The 19,018-nt window shown below is 40.3% G+C and overlaps 1 protein-coding gene across 1 annotated transcript in view; it reads right to left on the reverse strand.

Moving 5' to 3' along the window:
- The window catches only part of TENM4 (teneurin transmembrane protein 4), a 591,112-nt gene that overhangs the window by 139,542 nt on the left and 432,552 nt on the right, over positions 1 to 19,018 (reverse strand). Inside the window, exons 12-13 of the mRNA XM_041414180.1 lie at positions 7,636 to 7,737; positions 2,343 to 2,537 (exon numbers count right to left, since the gene is read on the reverse strand). Coding sequence (XP_041270114.1) covers positions 2,343 to 2,537; positions 7,636 to 7,737 — 297 coding nt within the window. The remainder of the gene's footprint in view (positions 1 to 2,342; positions 2,538 to 7,635; positions 7,738 to 19,018) is intronic.

Genomic DNA, 19,018 nt, shown 5'->3' on the forward strand with positions numbered 1-19,018 from the left:
CAATTGCTTAGTGGATTTGGAGTACAATGGTATATTTTTAGGGAGTTCTGCTTGACAAATTTAGCTGCTCAGCTCTGGGAGAAGCAGAGATGAGGAGCTGGGCATGAGGGCAGAGCTGACAAGATCTAGTATACCTGGAAAAGAAAAAAAAAATATATGTCTGTGATGTTGGTAGGAAAATGTCCCCAGTGGCCAAATTCTTGGTTGGAAAATGCCCTGTTTATAGTTAAGCCTTGTGCAGAATCTTTGCCAGGGAGATAAATCATGTAGCAAGCAAGGTTAGTGCCTCTTCTACACTTTTCCCGAATATGCCTCATGCTTCATTGGTCACACAAGTTAATAGGCTTATTCGGTGCTCAAAGAGTAACTTCTCATATTTCACTTCTTAAACTGTGTGCTCCCCTCCCTGCAATGTCTCGCTGGCTTAGGCCATGCCTTATAAAATATGGGCCAATAAACTAAGGAAAGAGAAAAGAAAATCTTGCGTAGGATTGTTGGCTGATGTTTTATAAACATTGCTGAACTTCTGTGGGGGAAAAAGAAAAGACAGAAGAAATCCTGGAATGAAAACCCATTACAAACATGGACCAAGCAGTGAAGCTATGAGAACTGAGAAATAATAAAAAGTAATCAATACCAGATGGCCCTTCTTAGAAGAGAAATTAAAGAGTAAAAGCAATTTAAAAAATAGTATAAATCAACTTTTTTACTAAATCTAAGTATGTATATATAGGTTCTCAAGATTTCCCACATGGCATATTTCTGAGCTGCTTCCCCCTCTCACAATGTAACACAAATTATGCCTTGAGTATCAAAAACATGCATGCTTGGAAAAATACTAAACAGCCCATAAGAAAAAACATGTTCTCTTTGTTCTTCCTCCTTTTTCAAGTTTTGACCTAGTGGGACTGACACTGTCCCCTGCTACAGTGATAGCATAAAATAACTGAGCAGTGCCTGGCTTTTCTGCTTTAAACGTGACCAGGGGAATAAAGGTTCCTGTTAGAAAAAGGGCAAATCTCGCTCTGATTTACACACATTAAACACTTCTGGCTGGAGGCAAAATCAGGATCTTTTCATTTCTGTTTATCCAGTAAAGATATGATCTAGTAAATAGGAGGTCTATAGAGATGCTTTAAAGATACTTGAGTAGTCACAATCTTTGGGTTTTGCATGCTCACACCTTCACTGACTTGTGCTTTAAGCCAAAATGAGGCTTTCACAAGAGATGGCTTATTGTTGCAAGAGCTGATACTATCTTCATCTCTAACACTGAAGCCATGCTACATCAGAGATGTCCCACTCCAATGCATTATACACATCAAAAGAATTGCTAGATTAGATGCCATTTGAATGTCTGAATCCAATTCAGCCTATTTTCATTGCCTATAAAATAAAGCTATTTCAGATAAATCTTTATCCTGCATACATGAAGACAACCATAAATTAATTCAAGCCGTTGTCATTCTTAAATGTATCAAATGATGTCTTTAATCCATCAAACAGCGAGGAGGCCTTATATATGTACTTACAGAAGCACAATTTAAGAATAATTATTTATCAGGTCACCAGCAAAGAATTCTGAGAATAGTTTTCCAAAGTTTTGAACATTATTCTTTATATAATGCACTTTTGGATATATATTTATACTCTCTAAATGATTTATACACTTGCAAAACCGTCCACTTTTTCATTAGCAGTAAGAAGCAGTCACACTCAGGAAGATAAAGGTTTATGTTGGCAGGTGACTTCCTACACAAGAAGATTAAAGATAAGTACTACAAGCAGCTGTAAATCTAAATGTAAATGAGAAATGTTTGGGGGGCTAATGTGTGAAAAAAGCTATGGAAGAGCCATTAAAATAATATCTGACTTTGAAGCAGAATTTAATTCAAGTCCTGAGCATTTCTAAGCTTTTAAAGCTGACAAAGACCAAGGACTTTCTCTCATACACCACCATTTTGTGTATGTTAGCAACTGAAATTGCTTGGCATAGCACAGCAGAGAAGAAAGCACTGTAAAAGTAATTATACGTTTAGATGTGTAAATGGAAATGATGCTTTAATAAGAACATTTGAACATATGATTAGATGTTCTGGTCTTTCAACTAGATTCTTCTATCTGAAGCATTTGATGGCTTTTCATCCAATTATTGAAAAAGTATGATAGCTAACGAGGAGTTATGACAACATATCATTTTTATGTTGTATCCATCTATTGTATCTCTAAGGTGGCTATTATTGTTCTGTTTAAGTGCCAGTCTGATTCTGAATTGCCTCCATCCACATAATTACAGAACAACAATCAAAGCAAAAGGCTAATTGAATGCATCTTGCAAATACCTTCTTCACAGCTCTCGCCTTTGTATCCTGGGTTGCAGATACAGGTGCCCATGATGCACGTGCCATGGTTATTGCAGGAGACATCAATGCACTGGTTGGTTGGGACATCACACTCTGCTCCCTTCCAGCCACTGTGGCACAAGCACCTTCCTTTCATGTACTGCCCATTTCCGCTGCACAGCACTGGGCAGGATGCTATGGACAGACAACAAAAATCACATTAAAACAAATGGAAAATCATTTCAAAAAGAAGCACAGGAGTCCAGCATGTAATTTACATTCTTCATACACGGTCTTCACCAGGGTATGTTGCTGTTTGTTTTGCCAGAACAAATCTTTTATATGGATGATGCCCAGCCGTTAACTGTATTCTCCTTTGAGTGTTTAAAACAAACAAACAAACAGTGCTCTTAAGTTAGACTATCTTCTTGCTTTGTTTCTCTGATACCTTTTTTTACTAACTAAACTCACAGTTTTCTTGTATTCTGATTTCACAATGTACTGATGTCTTCTTTCCGGAGCATTACTAACCTTAGATTGCTTATCATTATCCCTGACCTGCTGCCGGACTTTCCTGGACACTACCTCTGCTGTGGACCTCAGTGGCACACAAATCATCCTCCTGTTTTTTTTCTGAGTTAACTTTCAGCTTTATGGGTTTCAGTTGCTTTGCTCAGAGCCCAGAATGCCACACTGAGACTATTTCCCTGGTTTAGCTCATGTCACACTATCAACTATCAACTTTCTTCCCTGAAAGGGTTGTCAAGCACTGGTGCAGGCTGCACAGGGAAGTGACTCAGTCACCATCCCTGACAGGATTTAAAAGATGTGTTGATGTGGCATATGGGGATTTGGCTTACTGGTGAACTTGGCAGTGCTGGGTTAATAGCTGAACTTGATGAAAAGAGTTTTAAAGGTCTTTTCCAACCTTAAAAATTCTATGATTCTAACCGAATGCCCAGCCCCAATTTTTGGTTATCACCTCTGCTGGACTCAATTCATCACCAGCCACAAGGCAGAACTGGCCTCTACTGTTTCCAAGCTCCCTATAATAAAAGCTGTGTCAATCTATCCTCTGAAATGTGTATAATTTATAAAGGTCTTATAAAGGATTTTTAATTGTCCTTGTTTCCAGCAAAGTCAGGTGACTCTCAAGGCCACCCAGATACAGGATTTCTTCCCTGTGATAAAGGGGAAAGAGGAAGATGACAAGCTCAAGCTGTGGCATGATGGATCCCAGGATTAAGCATTTTCGGAGCTAAATATGGAAACTGCTAGGCAGAGTTGGATGGGATGAAATACAGAACAGGTTGCCCAAGGAAGCAGAGGGCATCAAGGACCAGACCTCAGCCTCTGCGACCAATCATTTTTTTTTTTTTGCAATCACTGCTCTCCAAGCTTTCTCCAGCTCCTTTCAGATGATGCCTTCTCCTTATTCCATTCTCCACACCAGCCACATTATGCTCTTTTTGTCCTCTGTTCTGATTTTGCCAAGGAAGATGCTGATTTCAGTCCCTCAGAAACAACAGCCTTTTCCTGTTCACTCTGCCTTGAAACTTCTTGCTGAAGTCCTGTTCTCATTCATTTTATTTTGCTGAAACTCCGCTGCAAGGACATATATTCAACACAGGGTGCTCTTGTTCACTGTTGCACATCAGCCTTAGGTAAGAGCAGCTGGCCTTCTCATCTGCCCCTTGGAAAGGCAATTTATAAACAATTTCATGCAGGACAAATGTGAAAAGAATATTCCATTCTGCTGCTTAATCCAACTGGATTAGGCATGTGATGAATCCTCTTTTGCTTTGTTCCTGACTTTGATTATGTGTGGGAAGGGGTATTACATGGTTAAGGAAAGCTTTCCCCTCCTTCTCTTCCATATTTTCAGACTGTAATCTCATAAAGTGCATCATGAGTTGTTTCCACACATCCTTATAGTCAAGTCAGTTTGAGTGTTCCAGAACTACAGCAGCCTCAATAAAATACAAAGCATTGCCAACTCTGACTGTTAAACCAGATTGATATGCAGTGAACTGTATTTGCCTGACCAAGATAAAAGAGGTTTAGGAAAGAAAGGAATTTGGCAACTGTTATTACTAAGGAGCACTCTAAAGGAAACACTTTAAAGTTCACTTTAAAGGAAACATGATGCCATGGTGCATTTCAAGTGCATAATTTGCAAGATGGTATCTACCTATACAATATGACACTTAAATTGTTTAAGACACACTGTATTGTGTGCATGGTTCACAGCACACTCACTCTGTAATTTCACTTTTCAGCTAAATGATGGAATTTTCTGCCCCTCCCATCTCAAATTTCAATGCACAGTAATGGACATTGTTCTTTCAAGGCACTAACAGGGGATAGTCTGCAGTTCTTTTCAACAAGAAGAAAGAATAACTGCCTTTAACCAGGGAGAGGTTGCTGAGAAACACTTACATGTTTACTGACAAGACAGCTGATCACTCAGTAAAAGATCAGATAAATTACTGGCCATCTGCAGTGAGACTGACACTCCACAGAGCCTTCTGTGGAGAACACCTTCAGCATCACCTGGAAAGCACTGCTAGAAATGTCAAGGCAATGGTGAGAACAAGGCCACCCCTGTAGCACGCAATAATGAATAAAGACAAAAGAGGTTTCTGATTTTTTTCTCCTGTTACTTGAGCAATTCTTTTCCATATATAAAGATATATAATTATTATTTGATCATTCAGATTCTAACAATGTCTGTGATGGCAAAATTACAGTAATTCTCTAGTGTGGTAATGATAGCAGCAACCCAAATGCATACTCTGTTTCTTGCAAAGTTGAGCACCAGTGAGTAAGATCATTTGTTTGTTTGTTTACTTTATACAGAACTTGAAAAGGGCACCTCCCATGTCCAAGAAAACCTTCAAAAAGCCTATGGAATACACCTCTGGTGACTTGCTCTCATTTATTTTGTTTAAAATAATTGGTGAATAATATGTTAGTAATTAACCATTACTAAAAAGAGAAAGGCTTTCTGCTCCAGAGTTTGCCATTCATTTGGATGGTGAATTATAAGGCTGAACTGAAATAAAGGAACACCCAGGAAATCCATGGAATTCTTCATGTGAGCAGGAACCTGCTTATTTAAGGATTACTGCTCCATACAGGGATCGTGAAGGGCTGCAAATGGATACCATGACAGCTTTACACATGCTGCCTTTTGAGGGATTTATAGGTCAAAGGAAGAGTCTTGGATGCCCCTGAAAACCAATAGGAAGTCAATGCTGGAATCCTTGGATCTCATTCTCATGGCAACACAATCTATTTAACATGCCTGGTGAGTGGATATGCATATACAAACATAAATTCGGCATTCCAGGTATTTTTCTGTCTACCTGAAGGCAGAGTGCAACCTGTGATCTGAACCCAGATGATTCTGAATGAAAAGACAGAGTTTAATAAAAGGTGTTTATAGCAGCTAGAGCATGTGCTCTGGTGAAATGGGAGACTCACATCACTCCATTGAAAAGGCTGAGAAAGTCCAGGGAGGCGAGCTGAGTTCCTCTGAAAGTGGATTCAGAACAAGAGTTTAAGTACTCTGACTCACAGTGAAGAAAGTTCTTCTCCACAGACTCTACAGGGAGCCTTGGGGGAAATAAGCTCTGAACTTCTGCCCCCACTGAAAGTTAGGAGGTGTGAGCTGGAATATGCTATGGGACATGGAAAAAACTTTTTGTCTCCAGCTCTAGGGATTTGAAAAGGAGCTTGGAAATGCAAACCAAGTGTAAGGAAATGCAAACCAAGTGTAACCTGAGTCAGCAAGAAGTTTGACACAACAGCTCTCAGGGACACGGCTTGCCACATCCATCTTACTGGGCTGTGAACTCTGAAACCCCGCCGGGTTCAGCCCGCCCCGCTGCCTTGGCAGGGAGCTCCCGCCTGCCCTGGGGCTGCGCGGCTCCTTATCTGTGTCTCCTGCCTCGCTGCTGGGATGTGACCCAGCTCAGCTGGAGGGAGAGAGGGCTGGGGTTGGACAGAGTTTAGCTCTCTTTTGGGAAGGCGCCAGCCTGCTTTCCAAAGCAGCGATGAGCTGGGGTAAGGGCCTGACCTGCAGCCTTTACCGCAGCTCCTTGGGTGGGCACTAACGTTTTATGCTACCTCCCTCCCCACATTTATAAATCTGTACTTAGTTTGTTGGACTGTTTGAGCCAAAAAAGGCCTTGAAAAGGTTGATGCACAGTCATCCTGTCATTTCCCACATGCAAGGTTTTCATATCTTGGTTTGAAATGTGTTCTTACTAAAAGTATTTCAGTTTGTTTTTTAAATGTTTAAATAACCTAAAAAATTCAGGCCAAAGAAAACCCTTCCAAAACCATTTATTAAAAATACTTATCACTTGAGCATAAATATATATTATACTGTTTACTAGGGTAAGTCTCTTTCCCAGTCCTCCCAGTGTTTTTACTTTTGGCCAGAGTAACGAGTTTTTCCTGCCATTATCCCACTCCTAGCCTTATGCTAACGCTGCCCTATTCCAGGCTCAGACAGACTTGCCAGGTACTTTTTGTGTAATCAGTATCTTAAAAGAATCATTACAGTGTCATGCCACACCATGATAAAAGTGCTCTGCTAAACAAACCATAATGCCACACTTATAAGTCCTGTTTTCTAAAGTCAGTTCCAGAGAGAAAAATTTCCAACATGACATTTGCCTGTCCACAAGCAGCCCAAGAGTTTGTGCTGTTGCTAAGGGCACAGCAGTCGTGATTAGTAAAGAATCACAGCGTCATTAAGTTTGGAAATGCCCTCTGAGATTGAGTCTGGCTCTTAGCCCAGCACTGCCAGCCCACCACTAAACCATGTGCCTAAATGCCACACCTAAATTCCCAGAGATGGTGATTCCACCACTTCCCTGAGCAGCCCGAATCCTTTGCTGAAGAAATTCTTCCCAATAGCCTATCTAAACCTCCCCTGGCACAACTGGAGGATGTTTCCTCTTGTCCTATCGCTTACTTGGGAGAAGATGCCGATCCCCACCCGGCTACACCCTCCCTTCAGGTAGTTGTAGAGACCAGTAAGGTGTCCCCTGATCCTTCTTTTCTCCAGCGTAAACACCCACGGGTCCCTCAGCTGCTCACTGAAATTCTAGCAAATTTGTGGCAAACAAAATTCACAGATCAACTTGTTTCCACTCTACTGCAGCATCCCCACACTGGGTGAAGAGTACTTTGCAAAAGGCACCATCATGAATATAATTTCCAGAAGAAAAATGTTAACTGAATGGGAGAGGGTAACAGTTAATCATGCATACATTCCTACCTCTGCCACAGTCAGGGCCCAGAAAGCCAAGGAAGCAATGGCAAGTCCCAGACACGCAGTCTCCATTCCCATAGCAATTACTGGGACAGTTATCCACTGATTCTGGAAAAAAAAAAGAGAATTCAGACACTTCTTCAGGCGAGAAAACACCTCTGAATTTAGGAGGGCTCTGGATGGGCAGGACAGTTGAAACTTCAAAGCAATTTCTGCACTTGGAGTGAAAGCATTAGTGTGAGCTGCACTAAACCCTGCTCATCCATTTACATCAATGGATGTAACTCAACTGTGAATCCTGTGATTAAATATGAGCTGCCCAGCAGCCACCAGGTTTGGCATTCTCTCAGTACCTGAAAACTTCCAAATGTCTTTTCTTCCTGTATATTTTTATGACCATTTTTCCTCTTTGAATTTATTGCACGGATGGAATACACACCATTCTCATGGCAGAACATACACTTTTGGTCCAGTTTTGTTGACTTGATTAAGTGACCTTGAGGCATTTATTTGTGCCAAAAAGAGCTGAGTGATGATAGATATGCTCCCGTATGAACTTACTGAACACAGACGTTTGGTCCATCCTATGTGCTTGTTCACAAAATACCTCTAACCAAATTTCTTCTTATTTGCTCTGCAATATTATATTGACTATAATACATTATAAATTATATAATTTGTATCTTTAACAGCTCAAAGTACTGGGGCTAATATTCTATTTGGTGGAACAGAAATGGGTCTATTTCACATTTTCTTCTGTTTCTAGTTACCATCTTAAATTCCCTGACTTTGGCAAAAATACCACCTATTCATTTTTCAGGGGAAGTTACCAGGTAAGCAAAATGTTATCTAGCACTTCTCTTTCAAAGAGAGTTCAGAATATTGGGACTAAAACATATCTTTCATAAAAGAACAACACAAGCTGGTAAACACATCAAAGAGAATGAAAATAATCTTATTTTCTTACACTAAACTGAGTGAAGACTGAGTAAATGCAAGCAGGGCTTTGAAAGACATTGTAATAAATACCATGGTTCATTCTACAGTGCTATTTCACATTTTCTCTGAGGGAGATGCCTATCAGAGGAAAACTGGATTTGGTTATAGAGCAGGGGCACTGGTGGTACACATGGAGTGGGGTGAAAATCTCAGCCCTGTGAATGATGATTGCATTTGCACAGATGTACTTCATGAGACCTTGTGGGAGCAAAGTTATTTGTAAACTCCCAATCAGTGAAAGTGAAGAGAACCAGCAACAGCAGATATGGGCAGATTAGTTTCTAATCAGAAATGAAAGGAAGCCAGTTTCTGGATGGGTGTTTGCTAAAGAGCAGAAGTTTCTGAAGGACATTTTAAAGGCTGTAGTATAATTCAATAATTCACAAAGGACAACAGCAAATTTAAATAATAAAACCAGTTTAAAGCATTTATGTTTTAAGTCCTGGCTTCAGACATCTCGTAAGCAGACACTCCATGCAGCAAGAAAGGTACAAGGAAGTGCTCTCAGTTTTCTAACACTCAGTAGTTAAGCAGGTATTCACTTGATGGTGTGTGGAAATACAGTCACAAAATGCAGTCAACCCTTTAGGGTTGAGCTGCCATCTTTATTCCAATCAAAGAGCAGCCATGCTTCCTAGAATAAAGTAGTAATGACCGAGGCCTTGTGCATTTATAGTGATATTTAGGAATATCATCTCTCACTTCACAGCATGTATAAACACAAATCTATCCTGTAAATGAAAAGTTAATATTAGCCCATGTGTATACAATCTTCAGAACTTTGACATGGGTTAATGTCACTGCTGAAAACAAAAATTAATTCACTTTATGACCTTTTTTCCCTCTATGCTCTTTTTACGATACTTTTATTTTTGTTTTCTTCAAGAAATATACCCAGAGATTTAGGAAATTATTTATGTACATACTTACACACATGAAGAACATAGAGAGTGTGAGTTCTGTGAAACAAGATAATGAGATGGGCAAGGAGATTTAACTGCTCCTGTTGCTGAAAGGGTCAGTCCTTTTCCTCTAATCTTCTCATCCTAAGAACAGCTCTAAGCTCCCTCTTCTTACACTGGTTCTGGCAATTGTCAGACCCTCCAATAAGGTGGTTAAGCTCAAAAGGTGGCAAAAAAAAAAAAAAAAGAATTCAGCAGAAAAAACCCCTAGAGTATTTTTTCCCTGTTGCCTGAAAACTGGGAAGAGAAGGGCTGTGCTGTTCAGCATCAGCGCAGTTGTCCCGTGACACCTCACCACCCCACTGCCACACTGGGTCAGGGGCCGCGAGGTGGAGCAACACTGCATGGATGTAACATGTGTGACCTCTGAAGTCAAGGGGGTACCTCAGGGCATGATGTGGGACAGACTCCCAGCGTTAACAACACCTTTAGAACATTAAAAACTATTTTAAGAAGTTTTTTCCCAAGTTTTTGCTTTAATGGACTAAACTGAGATCTTGAAAGGAATAAATATCCATATAGCTTTCTTGGTATATTTTTGTAATACAATATTTAAACAAAACAGTAAAAAGACCCACAAGCATCTAGAAAGTATCTAAAAAGTATCTAAAAAGTAGCATTACATCAATATAACATCAGCATGGCAACTGTTCCAAAGTGTGACAATGCACACCTCAGCTAAATGGCAATCTCTCTTACTGGAAACAATATTTTGCAGTTACAATGGGTTCAGCTGGCGTGTCTGTGATGCCTAGGACAAGACAGGCAAGACGCTGTGCACCATTTGGTGTCCACTGCAGATTACACTGAATGACTTTGTTCACTACAATGACTATGTATAAAGGGATTCATAAGTTCAGAGTAACCACAGAAACGGGCAGACCTATGCTTAAGTAACCAACCTTACCAAAATTTCTGGGTGAATCCATGTAAGAACCTTTACTCTGGTGGTGCATCCTTTCCTCTTCTGACTAGTTCAGCAGAGACACCTATAACTGGTCAGATCCCTGCTGACAATGACTGACACCAACACATTAAAAAAATATTCACATCTATTTTCTGGTTCATATGCAGATCTGGCATTTCTCATTGTAAAGCTGCAGTGATATGCACATATATCACTTCATCTACCACTATCTCCTCAATCTTTGGTTTCCAGGACACTTTTTTGCAAGTGTAGCTAAACTGCCTCATGCCATAGAGTGGCTAAAGGAATTCAGAAGAAGTTAAAAAACAAGTAGATGAAACCCATTTTACCTTCCTCACTGAAGCACCTCAGTAACTCTTACTTGTGGCCTGAATATCCTCTACTATTAATAATAGAGTAGGCCCTTAAAAAATCCTTTCATCCCATTTCACTGCTTTCTCTGATGTCCCTTGGTTTTCTAATATAGCCAAAAGTAACATATTTAATGTATTCTCATTTTACACTACCACTGTTTGCCCTGGAATAACCTGCCTGATGGAGATGAGATGAAGTGAAAAGAAACTCTACCCCCCCGTGACTTGTGCCACTTGCTGTTTTTTAGCAGTTAAGGATGCAAACTTTCCTGGTGATTCAGGGCAATTAAGGTCTTCACACACTCCCAAAAGTTCTTCACTACTGAGAATCAATTCTGAAAAGCGATGAAGTTTCATGTAGTGCATCTTTGTCTCAAAGCTACTCCCAAACAAATCCAAAGTATTTCCATAAAGGAAGTGTTAAATGAACACACTGTTTTTTCCTCGAAAACTCCAGAGCTAATGAGCACAAACAAGGCAGAGACTAAGGCTTGTGAGGAGCAAGTCTGCAAGCTGTGTGTGCAACACTGAGCATGCTCCTATTTATATTCTTAGGCAGAAACACAACCTGGAATCTCTTTTTACTTTGAAGATTGCAGGCATTAGCAAGTTATACTCACCCAAGGCTTCTCATAAAAATCTCTGTTTTCATCCTAGGACTGAATTTCTTTTCAGTGGTTACAGATTGCCAGTTGGGCACCTCAGAAAATTCTCTGGCTCTACTGGCATGTGTAAGTGCACACACATTTTCACACAGTGCTCTAACACCTACATTTCAAGCTAAACAGGAGAAGGCGGGTGACTTGGCATCAAAAATTAGGGAGTTGTGATGGGAGAACTCTGGAAAGAAAAAATAATCAAGCAGACATTTTCAGAAGCTAGAGCTCAGCCAAATTATTATCATATGGGATGGAAGGGACACAACTTTAACATTAAGGGAGTCCCTAAGTCAGTGGCCCAAAGCAGCTGTCTTTCTTTTGAGTATGTTCACAGTTAACATTGCTACAGAGGTGACACACCATCAGTCAATAAGCAAAAGCAGGCCACTGCAGTTATGGCTGGCTTCTAGTCTCCACTATACAGCTTAATCTGTAAGCTGTTCACATAATTAGACAAGTATTTTCCAATATATACAAAATTCCATATGGTGTTTTATGAATAGTACCATGGGAACTCCTTTAGAGAATTATGACAATGTTTTTGTTTTGTTTTACTTAATTGTTAAAGTTCACTGTGAGACCATGAACAATTCTATTTTAGAAAGAGGTACATATGTTCTCTGTTTCCAGTCTGATTCCCACAGTTTTTTCTTGGTTTCCAAACCCCTGAAGAGATCTGACTGACACCAGCCGGTAAGGGCGGAGATTAATAACTGGAGGGCCAGCCAATGGATGATGCATGATGCCTTCATCAGGTTTTGCTGTTGAATGAAAAGAGAACACTGAAAACACAGTTTCCATGCCACCTTTCAACCACCAATGGCAGCAGGAGTGAAACTTTCAAAAGCAAATAACTCACACCAGGGGCACATGGGCAAAACTTGAGGTGGTGGGGTTTCTAAGAGGGAATGAAGAAGCTTGCCTATGGAATTAAGTGTTCTGCCAGTTTCACAATCTAATTAGCAACTGAAAAAGTAAGTAATTTCATGGAATCACAGAATCACTGGATGGTTTTGATTGGAAGGGACCTTAAAAACTACCCAATTCCAATCCCCCTGCCATGAACAGAGACAACTTCCACTAGACTAAGTTGCTCCACAGCCCATCTAAACCTGCCTTGAACACCTCCAGGGATGCATCACCCACAGTTTCTCTGGGAAGCCTGTGCCAGTGCCCCATCACACAGTGAGGAATTTCTTCCTAATATCTAACCTAAACCTGCCTACTTGTCAGTTTAAAGCCATTCCCCCTTGTCCTATCACTCCATGCCCTTGTGAAAAGTCACTCTCCAGCTCTTTTGTAGCCCCTTTATGTATTGGAAGAGCTTTAAGGTCTCCTTGGTACCTTCCCTTCTCCAGGCTGAGCTGCCCCAACTCCCTTAGCCTGTCTCCACAGGAGAGGTGCTCAAGCCCTCTGAGCATCTTCACAGTTCTCCATTATAAATATCATCATAATTCTCTGACAGAAAGTCTAAATGACATAATGAGACACTTGGTCTTCCGATCCACACTGTCATTTTGGAGAATGGTATGGAAATGCCCTGTCTGACAGAGCAGGTACTCCCTATCCTGGGACAGCCTACCTCAGCCAGGAAAAGGAGGATGTACAAAACACTTTCTGGATTCACAAAAATAACAAATGGAAAACATCCATTAAGTGCGAAAGCCTAGACTTCTTCACAAGCAAAAACTCTTCTTTTGAAATATTCTTTAAGGTCCTTTCTGCTCAGGAGCTTTAATTATCAAAGCATGAAAGAAACAAAAAAAATTCTCTAAGTATCCTCAGCAGCTATAATTCAACATATTGCATAAAATAACATTGATCTGCTACTTTTACCATTTCTTTCAGGAGATGTTTTCCAGTACAAGTACACTCACAGCTGGCACATTTTGAGGGAAAATTGGCTGAAACCTTTGTCCCATTGCTAGTTTTCCCACTGTAATCACCCTTTACCCTGAGAGAAGCCATAAACTGGCATGATCCAGCCCGTACCCACAATAAGACTTCACACTACGCTATCTTTTATTTAAGGGTATTATCGAGTTCAATATGAAACTGCTAATTGTTACCATTCCCATTTTTTAGGTTGTTAATCTGAAGCATGGACAAATACAACACAGCATTTGCTTCATATTATAAATTGACTCATGTGACAGCGACAAAGCTCCCAGGCTAATGGTCTGCTCAGGGGACCACTTTGCTTCTGACAAAAAGCACCATGAAAGCCAATTTGACTGTGGTGAACTGTATAAAGATCTGTCATCTTGGCTCACAACTACTGACATGAATTACCTTTATCCAGATGCAACACAATAAACATATTAAGAAGCTAGACAAATTGCTAGACTCTTGATAGACTTCTTTTTTATATACTCACCATGTTTGCTGGTCAGCAGTACAGCTACTTTAACAGTATTTCCACCTTATTTATTTACTATGCAACATCCAACTTAATAGCTTGTTTCCCTATCTTTGGGCCAGAGGCCAAGGCAGATGTTTGCCTGACACCAAATCCTATTAGAGGCTGCAGTAATACAATTGTGTGTTAAAGATAAATATTTTATAGCCTGCACTTGCCACCAAGCATCATCATTCCCTAGGCATTTAGAGGCAACTATCTATTGGCAAAGAAAAAATAGTTATCTTACTGGCAACTGAAGGCAGTAGCTTTTTGGGAGTTAATAAGCACCAGGACTGCTTTCTAAGAACATATTAAATGCCATTCAGTGCTGTGTGGCTGTATGAATTCAAATGTAACTGTTTCATTTGATAACCTCAAAAGGTTGCTCTGGAGGTGGCAGTGTTTGGTGTCAGAAACAAGTAGGAATAGCACTGCAGCAGGACAATTAGACCTTAATGAATCAATGCTAATCTCAGTTCAGGAATCAAGGTTCAAGGAATACAAAAAACTTGTACCAGTGAGAATATTCCATATTAGAAATGATATGCAAAGGAAAGAGCAGAGTTTAAGTATCCTGTCTGATCCCTTCAACTAGTAGTCTTCTCCACCACTACATAAGAAATGGCACCAAAATCTTTTGTTCAGTACTGGTGAGAAGATATATGTAGCTGCTCAGCCTAAAATAAATTGCCACAGTTACTCATCTACCAGCCCAGGAAGATACTGCATACATACTAATTGGCACAATGAAAGGTTTTTACCCGTTCCTAATAAATGTTGACTATCTCTATACAAAAATGCATTAATTCAAAACTAGCAAGTAAACTAAAAAAGGAGGTAAACCAAATAATTAGAATTGTTTACTGTATCAAACAAATACATATATTTATTGTCACACAGAAATGTATTGTTCCTAGCTGTCCACTGATCTATTTTCTGCCTAGCTGTGCCCCTTTGGCTAAGGAAAATGTTTTGCTGGGAGGGAGGGAGGGAGGGTGCAGGGAGCAAGGCAGCAAGCAGGGAGACTCCATGGTTTGTATTTGACCTTGAAATCCTCTGTCAGCCACATCAGTACAAAAGGGCCATGAGGAGTGCCCAGCATTCCTCTCACTGTACACTGAATTACATTGCTTGGGAGAGTGAAGGGACACCACATTATTTCACCTTACTCTTTGCTGCTGCACTACAGCAACTTTAGAAAGCCACATACTATTCTTCCTGGATCTGCTTGTCCAGGATAAAATTGACACCTACAAGCTCATTGCTTAACACCTCTCTTTCACAAAAATGCTCCTTGTCACTGCCCCAACCACGTCAGCAATAATTTTAATAGGAAGTCAAGCAGTATAACATGAAAGGCAAAGAGGATTCTGAAGCTCTGTGAACACATTTAATTTACTTCCCAGTTGCAGAGCTTGCAGTCTTGTTTATTTTTCAAAGAAATGATGCTACTTGATTGAATTTCACTGCAGGAGAGGCTGGATTCTAAGCCTGTCACTGCCCTTGTAATTGTGATAACAATGCCAAGGCAGACGTAGAGGTGAGAGGGGATAAAACAGGTTTCAGATGTCTTCAAGCATCAGATTTGACACTATGAAGCAAATTTAAAAAAAAAAAAAAAAAGGGAAAACAAAGATAAGGGGAAGGAAAATGCCCGGAAACAAAGGAAATGTGGAGATGCTGGGTCTGGTATTCTCTTGCTCCTCCTCTTCCTTCCCTAGATGAAGCTTTAAAGGACTGAATCCTTCTTATAGCACATCATCACCTGCTGAGATTTCAATTTTTCTGCTTCATTTTTATTTTGTACAGCTTTTATACTTCTAGCTCAAGCAATCCACACCTGGCAGCCTGAGATGTGAAAGTCTTGACATCATCATGGAAACTCACTCATTATTTTTGAGTGCTCTTTCACAGTTTCCTCTTCTGTAGGGCACCTAGTGTGATGCTGATACTGCTAATACCGGTTGATGTTGTGCCAGATTTTGATTTTCTTTTTCTTTTTCCTAAGGCTGGGAGGTCTGTTTTAATTAAGGACCCATGCATATAACCCTGTTTTGCTCTCACATCCCAGTGGAACTCTAATCTTCACACGCAGGTATAAGGATGCTAAATTAGGAAAAGGGCAACAAGCAGGCAGTCCTTTAAACATCTCTTCAAATCACTCCCGAATCTGGCAAGTGAGAGAGGACAGTAACCACAATATTAAATTGCATGTTGTTCTCCCTCCGCTTTTTCTGTAAGAACATTTTTAAAAAGCAATTTGCAAGTGCAGAAACACCCCCATCTCCATGAGGGTACTGACAAGAGACGCCTGCCCCTGCCAGAAGTGACTCTACAGGCTGGGCCATTTTACAAGGTGATGGTGAAGCATAGAAGGTTTGGTGCTCAAGGGCAGTTGGGTCACTTATTGAAATCAAGAGCTGCTGATTTTGCCAAATTTCACAGTACATCATGTGAGCACATTTTCCCTTGGGCGGTCTATACTTTGGTTTTTAGGCCTGGTTTGAGATGTATATCCAGGTACTCAAATGGCTCTCACCACAATCATATCAGTCTTTCTCACGCTATTTCAGCACATTTAACTCCAGTCCCAGCTGGAAATACTAAAAAGTCTTATTTTGAACTTCTGCTCTACAGAAGGAGGGACCAAGTGGGAATAGCTGGGGAGTAAATAAAGAAGAGAACAAGCCTGATCATTTCAGAAACCTTTGCCACATTTGGTCCGAATTTGGGCTGCCCTTTGAGAGAGAACTTTATCTCCCTGATTCATTCCTTTCTCTTACTGCTTCCTTATTAAGAAAAAATCTTTCCAGGACAGAATGCCTTATAATCTGAAGCTCTCAGATGAGTGAAAGCATAAAGTGTAATGGGACTTCAAAAGCACTTGGGCATTGGTTGATGTATATGACCATTTAACTTGATGGTAAAATCTCCCTTGACTTCACCAACTTTAAGGAAATCCTGCTAAGGTATTTCTGCTGTCCATAGGGCCAAACAGGGAACATGAGCAATGCTAAAAGCACAATGGGGTCTTGAAATACAGTTCTTAAGGAATCATACATTGACCATCTGAAAACACCCTCTGTTCCAAAGCACTTGAAATGTGATCACAGGTTGGAAGTTAGCTGGGAAAAAAATTCAGTGAATGATTTTAAACAAAGAGTAGCTGTTGGACTGAAACCTTCTTATTTTTCCTTCTACAATGCACCTTCCAAGCACAATAAGACTTTAATCCATACTTATAACATAACTGTGACATGGCTGTGGAGATCTAGAAAGACACACTGTGAACAGTTATTTTCTTCCTAGATTCCCTTTTTTGCAGTTGGAATATTTTTAAACCTGAATTTCACTCCAGTAGATGAAACTCTCATATCTCCTATTTGCCCAGGGGATTTCAAAGAATTTTTTTTTGTTCCTTCCCACTCTCATAAATTGTTACAAACTAATACAGGAAACAACAATTATTCAGCCTTCAGGGTTCAACTTCTGGAGCTGCACTAGCAAGAGGGAAGTTACTTCACGTTCAGTACATTACAATTCTGCTGTCATACCTCAGGGCAAGGCTAAATCTGGCCTTGAGTTTCATTTTAAATGATGTTTTAAGTTGGTGTATTACAGGAGGGAAAAACCCAAACCATTCTTGCATACACACAGAGAGAACTACAAATGTAATCTCTTTTGGTCAAACAAATACCATGAAACCTTGACAATGCTATAATTTTGGGTACATAAAAAATAAATTTTGTTTTACACCAAGTCTTTAGTCAATGTATCTAGCCTGGTAACTAAGGATGTACTGGCTGGAATGACTGATATGTGAGGTTCAGTTAGGTAAGTCCCTGGTGCTAGGGACATGCTCTCAAGCAGGAAGCCTGGCCTGCAGCCACTGCTACACGAGACCCTGTCTCCCCTCCAGGTTGTATGTCAGCCTCACCCCCCTGTAGAGGTGCCCCCAGTTCTCTGGGGCATCTCAGGTGCAACCAAAGTCCTGTGCTCAGGCAGCTGCATTGAACTCTTGGTGATCTTCTGTCAGGGCCAGACAAAAAGCAGTACTTATGGCTCTGTTCCTGCCCCTTGCAGACTTTCTGCACATATGTGGTCAAATTTTGCTCCTTCTCAGAGCCTCTCACAAGCTGTCTAGAAATCAGTTTAAGATAATCTATGGAACTTTTTCTGAGACTGTTGTAGCACTCAACAAAAGAAAGCAGTCACACATCTAATATACAGACCAACTGTTAGCATTTAAAAAGTCAATGTATGCCAGGAGTGACTGCACAGACCATGTCCTTCTCATCTGCTCAGCCCCCATGCAAAATGAAGATTGGTCCAGTGACTCCTAAGCTGCTGATGTTGTTGGCTTCTGTTTTTTTGTGGTCTTGCATGCAAATATGTACACGTGAATACAGCCTTTGGAAAAGTGAGGCTTAAAGTGTCTGTTCTTCTAGTACAGAAAGTGTTTTCTTTTTGTTTGCCAAAGCGGACAAGTAACTCCCACAACCTTGTTTCTGTGCTTTAGCAGGGGAGCATTCATGGAAAGAAAAGTATGCACAAAGCTGCTCTACCAGCCTGGTAATACGACACAGGAATAAAACAAGCTGTGCTTACATTAGCCCGCAGTCTGGGCTGCGTGGAAAGAGCTATATACAAAAGTGTAAAAACGAAAACCATATGCACTGTTTTACACATTTCTCCAGAACCCCTCAGACAGCACTTACAAGCCATGTTATTAAGGCAGAATTATGCTCTTCTGAAAAAAAGTGAACAGAAAAACACAGGGACTGAAATAACAGAAAGAAAGAAATATCAGAAAGAAATAACAGAAAAGAAAGAAAAGAAAGAAAAGAAAGAAAAGAAAGAAAAGAAAGAAAAGAAAGAAAAGAGGAAAAGGCAAAAACTTCAGCGATAAATAAACCTTTTCTTGACCCTAAAACTAAAGTAATTCCCCCAATCAATAAACCTTTTGTACAAGCTCTGTCAGATCAAGAGAACTTGCCTGCCTGAACGCAGCACATGGACATGCAAGTTCATTGCTACCAGTCTATGTAAGTAGAGATGCAGGCAAAGCTTTTCAAAAAGACAAATCT

Source organism: Onychostruthus taczanowskii, unplaced genomic scaffold, assembly GCF_017590055.1.
Source record: "Onychostruthus taczanowskii isolate IOZ18803 unplaced genomic scaffold, ASM1759005v1 scaffold44, whole genome shotgun sequence".
Lineage (NCBI taxonomy): Eukaryota > Metazoa > Chordata > Aves > Passeriformes > Passeridae > Onychostruthus > Onychostruthus taczanowskii.